The sequence below is a fragment of the Mastomys coucha genome, unplaced genomic scaffold (assembly GCF_008632895.1).
Source record: "Mastomys coucha isolate ucsf_1 unplaced genomic scaffold, UCSF_Mcou_1 pScaffold22, whole genome shotgun sequence".
Classification (NCBI taxonomy): Eukaryota; Metazoa; Chordata; class Mammalia; order Rodentia; family Muridae; genus Mastomys; species Mastomys coucha.
In genome coordinates, this window is record NW_022196905.1 from 119,221,314 (window position 1) to 119,232,426 (window position 11,113).

Here is an 11,113-nt window from a genome sequence, read left to right on the forward strand (position 1 = left end):
GTGTGTGGTGGGGTGGGGGGGGTGGGAGAGTGGGGTTTGGTATCTGTAGCCTCTGGATAACAGTTCCAGGTGGCCCATGGGGATAACTGTGTCCTGGAGTGGCCTGTGGCTTTTGGCCTGTCTGAGGTCTCCAGCAAAGTCAGCGCCGCCTCAAGCATTACAAACCCCTGGACCCTGTAGTTTCCCCGCATGCTAGATCGACTTTGTAAACACCAGTGCCTGGGGCCTGGAGGAGGTTGAGGTCTTATTGTTATTACCCAGATCCTTTCTTGGAGCCCAGAGCTAGAAAGCCCCACCTGTGGCCCTGCTGTGGCTTTCCCACCTGTGAGCTGGCTGGCTCTGCATCTTCAGACACTGCGCTTTCCTTGAAGCCTGTGTGCTCCTCGCCCCCCCTCCCCCCCCAGCTCTGGTCTCCTGGGCACTAAGCTAAGCGCCTTAACCTCTGAGCTGTTACCTCAGCTCCCACACCCGCTTTTAGTTTAGCTGGGTAGGATCTGCAGAAGGGGATCTCTGCGATAGCTTTGACTAGCTTGGTGCAAGCACACCAGTGCCTGCTTCCTTCTCCCTCTGGCTCTGAGACCTGTCTGGCTTGCCAGGGTCTCTGAAAGCCTTGGGTTCCCAGGCGTGTGTTGATGTGTGTTGTGTCAGGTAGTTTGCTTGGGTTTCTTCCACATACACAGGTTACTCTTGTCCTGTTGAGAAATCCAGACATGCGTAGCTTGTTTCAGACCAGGCCCCCCAGCATCCCCTGAGGCAGGAGTCTGAGGGGGTGAGTTCTAGAGTCCAGTGATGCCCTGACCTTGCTTGACAGAGCCTGTGGAGACTGATCTGCATGTGAGTAGGGTGTCATCAGCGAATCTAGAAAGCTCCCAGAATGGCTCTACCAGGCTCCATTGTTTTTGAAGCTTCTCTTGCCCCAGCAGTGCTCACCTGTCTCTGCCTCGTGAGTGAGCGCAGGCTTTGCTATTTGATGGTTTTCTCTCCTCGGTGATCCTGAGGATGGAACCCAGGGCCGTGTGAATGCTAGCTAGGCAAGTCCTCTACCACTGAGCTGTATACCCCAGGTCCTCTCTTTACTCCTTATTTTTCGACAGGGTCTCAGTCAAGTTGCCCAGGCTGGCCTTGAACTTCTGATCTCCCAGCCTCAGCTTCTGGGACAGCTGGAATTCTTGCCACCAAACCAGGCCCATGTGACATTTTTCAGTGAACATATATCCTGTTAAGACAACCTGGAGACAGCCTGGTGTGGTGGCACCTACGTTTAACCTCAGTCCTTGGGAGTCAGAGCCTGTGAGATTCCCCTATGAGGTCTAGACAGTGAGTTTGAGGCCAGCCAGAGCTACTTAGTGAGACTCTAGCTCCAAAAGAGAGACAGAGATAGAAGGACACACACACACACACACACACACACACACACACACACACACGGAGAGGGAGAGAAAGAATGAACTTTTGGAGTAGTTAGAAAGATAGTTCAGTAAGGAAGGCCCTGCTGCTAGGAGAGATGGCCTCAGTTTGATCCCTGGAATTCATACAGTGGAAGGAGAGACTAGGCTCCTGAAAGTCAACCTCTGACCTCCACACATGTGCTATGGTTTGTGTGCTAGCTCCCCCACCCCAATATATCAGGAGGGCGGAGGAGGTTTACTCTTCAGGCATCAGGACTTGAATTGGGTCCTAAGACACACACAAAACAAAGCTGGGTGTTCCTGTAATCCTTGCTTTGGGGGATGGGGGACACAGGTGGGTAGCTGGGGCTCACTGGCCAGCCAGTTTAACCTACTTAGCCAGCTCCAGGTCCCTAGTAAGAGACCCTGTCTCAAAAAAAAAAAAAAAAAAAAGCTTGGGGCTGGAAAAATCACCCCATGGGTAAGATTATGTGCTGTCCTTGCAGAGAACCTGGATTCATTTCCTAACACTGGCGTGGGGGCTGACAATTACCTGTCACTCCATTTCCACAGAACCAGACTCCCTCTTCTGACCTCCATGGGTACCATGCACACATGTGGCATACAGACATATATCCAAGCAGAACATCCATACACATAACCAAGTCTTAAAAAACCCAGGCAGATAAATGGATGATGACTGAGGAAACCTGGAGGTTAACTTGTGACCTCCACGTGTAAACACACAAACACACAAGGATGCTCATCTGGGTGTGGTGGCACCCTCTTGTAATCCCAGAGGGCTGGAACAGGAAGATCAAGAGGTTGAGGGTACCCTGGGCTGTCAAAACACACACACACACACACACACACACACACACACACCCACACCCATCTCACTGTGTTTCTTGGGGACTGTGGATAAAGGGTCTTGTGTCTTGAGGTTTAGCTCCTCCCAGTCATTGAGGGGTGTCAGAGTCACTAAGTCCCTGGCATGTGAGGCCCTTAGGCCTGTGACTTCCCACCGAGGGGCCACCCTTTGAGGCTGGACTAAAGCGTTGCTGTGTTGCTTGTTTTTGTAGGGAATTACAATGACTTATACCACTGGTCCGTCCGATCATATTCGGACTTCTGGGCTGAATTCTGGAAGTTCAGTGGAATCGTCTACTCACGCATGTATGATGAGGTAAGAGAGTCTGGCCACACTCTTGGCTCCTTACATAGTTGTTTTCAAGTGAAATGTTGCTTAAGGGATACCGAACCGTACCTGCTAATCCCATGTGTGGACCAACAACATGGCTCAGTGGATAAAGGCGGCTTGCTGCCAAGCTGGATGATCTGAGCTCGATCCCTGGGACCCACATGGTAGAGAGAGAACCGACTCCTGCAGATTGTCCTTGGGCCTTCTCACATGTGTTGTGGTACATGCCACACCCTTTATACATGTACACGCACACTTGCACGCACACTTTGAACTTGTAAGAGGGCAGTGCCTGGAGGGGTGGCTCAGAAGTTAAGAGTATTGGCTGCTCTTCCAGAGGATCTGGGTTCAATTCTCAGCAGCACAGCAGCTCATAACAATCTATAAATCCAGGGGATCCAGTGTCCTCTTCTGGTTTCCATAGTACTGTACACATATGGTGCACAGACATTCATGCAAGCAAAACACCTGTGCAAACTATAAAATAAGAACAATTAAAAATAGCACACAGGAGACCTAGCAGTAGGATTGCAGGCTTGGAGGCAGACATGGTCTCCGATAACCCCAAAGGCCTTCCTCCTCACGTTACACTGGCGTGAGGTGCAGTGTGAGCGTGGCTTTGCAGTGTATAGTCTGAGGTATTACCAAGCATATCTGTGTCACTGTGGTCTCTGAGGAGACTTTTCAGAAAGCTCTCAGCATCTTTCGATGGTCAGTGAAATGATGCCCGGGAAGAGTCCCATGTCTGAAGCGCATTTCACTGTTAGTTTTCGGCAAAGTCTTCTGTAAGGCCGATGTGCCAGCACTCAGTGACAGAGACTAAGGTCTCCGCACCACAGGAAAGGCAGTCATTTTCCCACAGAATTGTGGGTTGTATATGGAGGGGGGCGGTCGGGCCCCCCAGGCTTACCTCCTGTTTTTGGCGAGTCTGTGTGACAAGGCTCTCTGATAGATTTTCTTCTCTTCATTTACTTTTGTGCTGGGGATGAATTGGTGGACGGGGGTGGGGGTGGGGGTCGGGCGGGCTTCTCTGGGATGCTGAGCAGGTGCTCTGCTACAGAGCTACATCCCAGTTCCGGTTTCAGACATTGTATCATTCCCACTCTTCCACCTCCACCCCAACACAGAGTTTCTCTGTGTAGCCCTGGCCATTCCAGAACTCAGTCTGTAGACTAGGCTGGTCTGAAAGGCTTAGAGATCCACCTGCCTCTGTCTCCCAAGTGCTGGGATTGAAGGCCCACACTACCACCCCCTGCCTTCCTTCCTTGTTTTTGAGACAGGATTTCACGTAGCCCATGCTGGCCTCAAACTCCTAATCCTCTTGCTTCCACCCCCAGGTGCTGGTATAACAGGCCTGAACGCCCCACTTCCTCTCCTTTACTTCCTCTTTAGCAGCTGTCATATTAGGTGCTCAGTAAACTCTGTTGTAAGAATTTCCGGGGTCGTTTGAGATCAGCCTGGTCTACAGAGTGAGTTCCAGGACAGCCAGGGCTACACAGAGAAATCATGTCTCAAAAAACCAAAAAAGAAAACAACAACAAAACAAACAAACAACCCCAAGAATCTCCTGGGTGGCTTCCCGGGGGTCGGGGGGGCAGGGCTGTGATCTCTCCTCAGGTTGGTGTATGGGTGATGTCACCAGGCTCTGCACTGAGCCTCTGGCTCCCTTCTGCTGTCCCTCTGCAGGTTGTGGACACATCCAAAGGAATTGCAGATGTCCCTGAGTGGTTCAGAGGCAGCCGCCTCAACTACGCAGAGAACCTCCTGCGGCACAAGGAGAATGACAGAGTTGCCCTTTATGTGGCCCGTGAGTCCCATGGGTATCCTGGGTGGAGAATGTGTATGGCCCTGTGGATGTGGAGGGGCTCCTCGGTGGGTTCTAGCTGAGTGTCAGCCTCCTCCTGGCCTAACGGACACCTCTGCTGGGAAACAGGGAGGGCTGGTCAGAGACTGTTGCTTGTTTCTGTCATCTTCCCCCAATCCCGACACCCCAACAAGACAGGGTTTCTCTGTGTAGCCCTGGCTGTCCTGGAACTCACTCTGTAGACCAGGCTGGCCTCGAACTCATGGAGATCCTCCTGTCTCTGCTGCCAGAGTGCTGGGATTCAAGGAGTGCGCCACCAGTGCCCGGTCTATTCCCATCCTTCTTGCGTGTGCAGTGCATGTTTGTCCATGTTCAGGACTGTGCAGTAACACTTTTGTTCATATTTGTGCACAGGTGCATGTGTGTGCGTGAGAGACAAGAGGACCACCCAGGTCCCCATGCTAGTTTGAGGCAGTTCGTGGAGATGGCTCTCCTTTTGAGTAATAACACTTTCTGCTCTTTAGTCAGGCAGTCCAATCACTCTGTAGGGAGTCGGGCTTAGTGGAGTGGGTGGAGCTTCCTGGAGCCGTTAGTTTTTGTAACTGAAGGTTCTGTTTTTTGGACAGGGCCAACATCTACTACCAGCGAGAGCTACTGATGTTTGACCCTAATGCTCCTGAAAAGAACCCAGTGTGCTGTGTTCTTTGCTGTCACATGCCTAGTGTCTGTCCCGGTCTGACAGTGGTCAATTTTCTCTAATCTTTATCAAGTTTTTTTTTTTTTTAACTTAGTCAGAAGTGTTCCTAGGGGAAGGGTCAGATCCTTGGGCTTGGCATAAGACTGAATGATCTTGAGTGAGGATTTTAGTTCAAGGCCCAGCCTCATGCTGTTACTGTGTGACTTTAGGTAAGGTACTCAGCCTCTCTGGCTGTTTCTACACTGCCAAGTGGGACCGATGATAACCCCTACTTCAGGGTTGTCGTTGGGTTGAGCTGGGCATTCGTGTGTGCTTGTGTGTGTGTGTGTGTGTGTGTGTGTGTTGTGTGTGTGTCTGTGTCTCAGAACAACCCTTTGGCACAGGAATTGTGTAGACTTCTCTGTCGAGGTTCTAGGTTGGGAATCAGTGCAGCTCTCAGTATGGTGGCTGTCTAGCTTCCTGGAACATCTGAGGTCTCAGAGCCCACCGTCACTCCCGGCACACACATCACGAGCACAGCGCTCGTGTCTGGTTTGGGTGTGGAATGCCCTTTGCTGCTTCCTCCCCTGGGATCCTCACCCCGTGGTGCAGTTCCATCTGAGGCATTGGCATCCATCTGAGGCATTGCCAGCCTCTCTCCAGCTCTCAGGAGCACTGGTGTCTCTCTTAACCCCTCACACACCTGCTCCTCAGGCCCAGGCAGATGCTGCGGCTGCAGCCTCGAGTGGTACAGACAAGGCTCTCGTGAGGTTGGTATTCTTGGGGGTGGGGGAGGTCCTCAGTGCTCGGAAGAAGAAATATGTCTAAGAGGAAGGAGCTGGTGGGCTGAGGGGCGGAGGAGGACCGGCTTCAGTCAGAGCTGCCCAGGGCAGGATGAGGGTCTACTTTCTCTTTTTGAGGACTCACCTACCTACTCCTTGTCCCCTGTCCCTGGAGTCAGTCATACTGCATGTGCATGGCCTTGGCACTCAGCTCTTCTTTCTTTTTTGGTGAGAGGAGGTGGTTCCTCTCAATGGGGTTTCTCTGTATAGCCCAGGCTAGCCTGGACTTGCTCTGTCGACCAGGCTGGCCTTGAACTTAAGATCCATCTGCCTCTGCTTCCCAAGTGCAGGGATTAAAGGCATGCACCACCATGCTGGGCTAGCATCAGCTTTTCAAGGCCTGTCTTATTGCATCTATTGGTGTTCTCTTCCTGAACACCCACAAGGTTCTACTGCCTGGGTGTCTAAGTCTGTGTGTGCCTCAGAGTCTGGGGAAGGCCACTCTGCTGCAGGCCCAGGGTTCTGGCCTGACACAACCTTACCTTCCTCTCTGTTCCATATAAACTCAAGTGCTTCACTCAGTACTCTGCTGCTCCGTGAGCTCTTGCTTTGTCCCACTGCACAATGGGAACAGTCTCCAGTCTTAAATTCCAAACCACCGTGGCATACCTGATACTTAAGGGAAACGGAGAAACTGCCTCCCAGTGCATGTGGTGTGGGCATCCGGGTGGGCACTGAACCAAAGGATGATCCCCGATCCCTGTCTCCCAGTCCCCCCTCTCATAAGAGTGCAGATCAGCTGAGCTGGCATTCGTGGAAGCTCTGCTCTGAGTGGGCAGAGGAGGCCACTTCTGTCTCAGTCTCCCCTGTGCCTTCCCTTTAAGGTTGGAGCTTTGCTGAGCCAGCTTTCCTTCTTTACGTCTCCAGAGTGGTAGATGCCCTTAAGCTGGGGCTCTCTGACAGCCTACAAACCAGACAGCCATTTAGGTGCGGAGAAGCAAACACATCATCGAACTGAGCTTGCACTCCTTCCTGGCTCTCACTTGGCCTTCCCAAGTCCCAAGTCTGGCCTACGATTTCTCTGTTGTTTTCTGACCGTATGTCATCTCCCCTTCCCCTCCCCCTCCCTGCCGCCTGCCCCTGACAGGTGTTGCCTGCTGTGCCCTGCTCTCTCAGGCATCCATTGCAGCACTCAGGCTTGCTTCTCTAAGCCACAGGGACATTAGCCTTCACACTCCAGTGAGCGGCCAGCAGTCCCTCAGCCCTGTCATAGCTTTGTCAGCACAGCCATCTACACAGTACACTTTGTCTCTGAGTTCCGTGTCTGGATAGAAATGGCAGGGGTTTCAGGCACGGGAATGGTTGCAGGACCAGCCCAGCAGGGTCAAAGAGAGCCTTGCGGGGAGGGGTGGTGGCTTATGTCTATCCCACACACATGGGGGACACCAGCTTTGTGTCTCAGATGAAGAGGCTCACTCACTTGTGGAAAGGGGCTTTTTAGGTCTGAGCCAGAAAGCTCCCTGCCTCAAGGATGATGGTCGAAGGGCTAGCACCTTCCTGAGGCCATTGTTCCTCCACAGCAGAGTCCTGTTGCTTCGCAGGGTGACAGATAGCTCACCTGACAATCCATCTTGGACACATTTTCTACCTTAGTCCTTTTGGCTCAGCTAGCTGATTGGGGCTGCACAGCCAAAAGGCTACGTGCAAAGGCCTCTCCATTGCTCCATGGGCTTTCACAGTAGGCTGCTGGCTCCCCTCAGGGGGCCCCAGGGGAGATGCAGGGTCTTGTTTCTGTGCTGAGAGGCATGTGCTCTGTCCTCTGAATTCTATCTGCCAGTCAGTTTTACTTAGAGCAGTGGTTCTCATCCTGGGGGTCGAACAACGTTTTCATAGGGGTGGCATACCAGATATTTACATTATGGTTTGTAACAGCAAGATCACAGAGGTGGCAATGAGAATAATTTTATCGTTGGAGGTCACCACAGCATGAAGGGGTTGCAGCATTTAGGAAGGTTGAGAACCACTGACTTAGAGACAGTGTCATTCACTAAGTGGCTGTGGGCATGTAATTCTCCAGCCTCAGCCTCCTGAGAAGCAGAGATAACAGACAGGCTTGAGGTGCCAGGCTGAGCTGCCCTGATGCCTGTTATGAGCAAGGCTCAGTGGTCACTCTGTGGCCCTCATAATGACCCATTGGTTACCTGGGCCAGGCCTGTGAAGCTGGAAGACACCCATTCCATGTCTGAGGCACCAATTCTGCCATTTTTAGTTCTTCCTAATGAATAGGTGAAAATTGGCATTGATGTTTTGACATAATTTCTTTGGTGAGAACTCTTGTGGGCCTTAGAGCCTCATAGCAAGGCCTCCGCTGGCAACAGTGGTCATTTAATTTTCTTTTTTTTTTTTTTTTTGAGGGGGCGGAGCTTAACAGGACCTCACTATGAAGCCCAGGCTGACTTAGAACTCCCTGTGTAGACCAGGCTTGCTTCATACTTTCAGGTTGGCTTGCCTCTGCTTCCTGAGTGCTGGGATTCGAGGCTTGTGCCCCCCTACGCATCTCCTTTAATTTTTTTTTTTTTTTAATTTGCGCTGTTTAAGTTTTGCATTAGTTAGTCAGCCAGTCAAACGTAGTCCTCAAAGCCTGGCCAACAGTAGACTGCTCCTCTGCAAAGAAAAGGAGTTACTGATGCTGAAAACCGAGCAGAGAGAGTCCTGTGTGTGCCACACCGAGGGAAAGCTCAGGGCTAGCCTCAAGGGGGCGCTGCTGGGCTGGGTTGGCCACAGAGACCTCTTTCCTTAACTCAGACCTGGAAGTGGAGGTGACCGTGAGGGGCTTGTGACCACAGCATAGCTCTGTGGTGATGGACATGTGGCAGGGCCAGGAAGCGCTATCGGTAACAGCTGTTCACATGCTGTCTCCATATTAGGTTCCTGGCCTTCATATGGCACCCTCCATCTGTACAAGTACAGTGTAACCCCCCGGGTTCTCCCACATCCCACCAGTCGAGTAATTTTCATCAGCGACTCCTCATGGGGGTCATGCCTGGGGTCAGAGCCCGGCTTCCACCCTGCCTGGTTCTCCTGTGGAGTGGCGCCACCCTTGGCCATGTCTGGGTCCCTGTCTCCTGAGTGCTGGTTGATCCCCATCCTGATCTGTGCTTGAGCGGGGCCTTGTTCTCTCCTCAGGGGAAGGCAGAGAGGAGATTGTGAAGGTGACTTTTGAAGAGCTGCGGCAGCAGGTGGCTCTGTTCGCAGCCGCCATGAGGAAGATGGGCGTGAAGAAAGGGGACCGTGTGGTTGGTAAGGGCCTTTCTCTCCCCTCCCTCCACCCCCACCCCCACTCCCACCCCCTGTCCTTTTTCCCTTCCGTCCTGGTCCTGTCCCCTCTTTGGTAAATACCTTTTAGTGTTGTGATGGTTCAATCCTTAGAACCCAAACTCAAACCAAATCAAAGCAAGCCAACAACAAAATAACCCAGAAGGTGGAGAGACTTGACACTCGGAAAAAGTCTAGCCGTGTGTAGAACATACCACTGTATGAACATGTACACGGAATTGTACCTTGTAAATTGTGGAAAGAGTCTTGGGCAAACTGGTACACCCATAGTTCCAGAATTTGGGAGACTGAGGCAGGAGGATTGTTTCACAGGGAGATCCTGTCTCACAACCAAACCAATAACAACATAAAAAAAGAGCAAAGATAAAGAAGGATGAACCAAGAGTCCCCTCTCTTCCTGTTCTGGAAGGTCCAGGGGGTTCTCTTTGTTGTGTTTCCAGAGTGGAAAGGGGCAAGAATGTCCAGGAGTGGTGTGTGCAGTCGCTGGATTAATGGAAATGCATGCAGGAGTTAGCTCTGTTGCCACAGGGCAGCGTGGAGGAGGAAATGGAGCCAGGCAGCAGACATAGCCTGTGCAGAGGCCCTGCGGCTGCTGCGGACAAGGTGTCTGTAGGAGCAAGGGCACTGTGACAGATTCCCCCTGCGCTGATCTGTCACTGATCTGTCATGGCTTTTTCCACCTCTGCGTCCGTCCCCTAGTTGCTCTAAGCCGTACTCCTCACTGCCTACCTCCCCACTTTTGACACAAGGCAGGAAAAGAGGTGTGCAGACCCTCAGGCAGTGGGAGTGGGCAGAGGGGAGCCTCTGGACTTGGGCCCAGGAGCTTGTTGGGGACTGTTGTTCAGGAGGTGCAGCGGAGTCTCTAGGCCTCTAGACCTGGATGTCCCATCTGAACGTCCGCGCACCCGATTTTTCCCTCAGGTGGCAATCACACTTCCTGCTAAGAGCTTAGCCACCTTTCCAGGTCTCCTTTCACCTTGAGTTCCAAGCAGTAAGAAGGCCTATGGGGATCTCTCCTTCACCCAATAACTTCAGTTAGTGCCAGAAGGGTGTGCCTGGGGCCAACCATTCTTCCAGGGCAGCGTGGGACCAACCATTCTTCCAGGGCAGCGTGGGACTCAAGCCCTGACCCTCAGTTGGACAAGGCTGTAGGCCAGGGCGGTCCTCTGAGTCGCTGTGTGCTGTTTCTGGCAGAGTATGCCTCTTCTGGAGGGCACTGCTTGACAGCAGGCGCCAGCTTGTGTTTGCAGAGGGTTGGTCTGCAGCCACATCACAGGGACCAGGTCCAGGGCTGGCCCCCGAGCCCTGCAGCTCCTTTTTAGGCAGTGGGCAGGGCATGGAGTGAGTATGGCCTGTCCTGGTTGGCAGGAAAGGCACAGGCCACTCTGTCACCTGTGTTCCGTGTCCCCACCGCACCTGGCATCAGGCTGAGCAGACACTGCTCACTTGGGGCCACCCTGGCAATGCTTGGGCCATTCCTCACCCATCTCCAGTATCAGCTTGGCTTTTCTTTGTGAGCTCATGGCCTCTGATGTCATCCTGATGTTTTGCAGCCCCCAGGGACAGGCTCTGTGTCTGTCCCTGAAGATAGGCCGTGTTTCAGTTCCCGGCCTGATCCAGGCTCTAGAAGGCCAAGCGCACAGCTGGAGTCTAATAAATAGCTGTTAGGTGAATGCGTGGAGGCTGGGCCCACAATCAGTCCCTTCAGGGTTTCATTTGTTTGCATTTTCAGACCCGCTCTTGTTATGTGGCGCAGGCTGGCTGGAACTTGGTCCTTCTGCGTGTATCACTGCATGCAGCAGTGCAGTTTTTAAAGGTTGAAACTTCACTTTTCTTGTGTCCTTCTTGGTCTTATTTAAGCTGTCGGGTTTTTTTTGTTTTGGTTTGTTTTGGTTTGGTTTGGTTTCTTTTTTTTTTTTTTTTTTT

At 52.3% G+C, this 11,113-nt stretch overlaps 1 protein-coding gene across 2 annotated transcripts in view; it reads left to right on the top strand.

Moving 5' to 3' along the window:
• Aacs (acetoacetyl-CoA synthetase) overlaps positions 1 to 11,113 on the top strand; it is a 45,637-nt gene that overhangs the window by 5,116 nt on the left and 29,408 nt on the right. For both annotated transcript variants that reach the window (XM_031338007.1, XM_031338008.1), the window contains 3 exons: positions 2,471 to 2,574; positions 4,276 to 4,396; positions 9,038 to 9,151. In XM_031338007.1, coding sequence (XP_031193867.1) covers positions 2,471 to 2,574; positions 4,276 to 4,396; positions 9,038 to 9,151 — 339 coding nt within the window. The remainder of the gene's footprint in view (positions 1 to 2,470; positions 2,575 to 4,275; positions 4,397 to 9,037; positions 9,152 to 11,113) is intronic.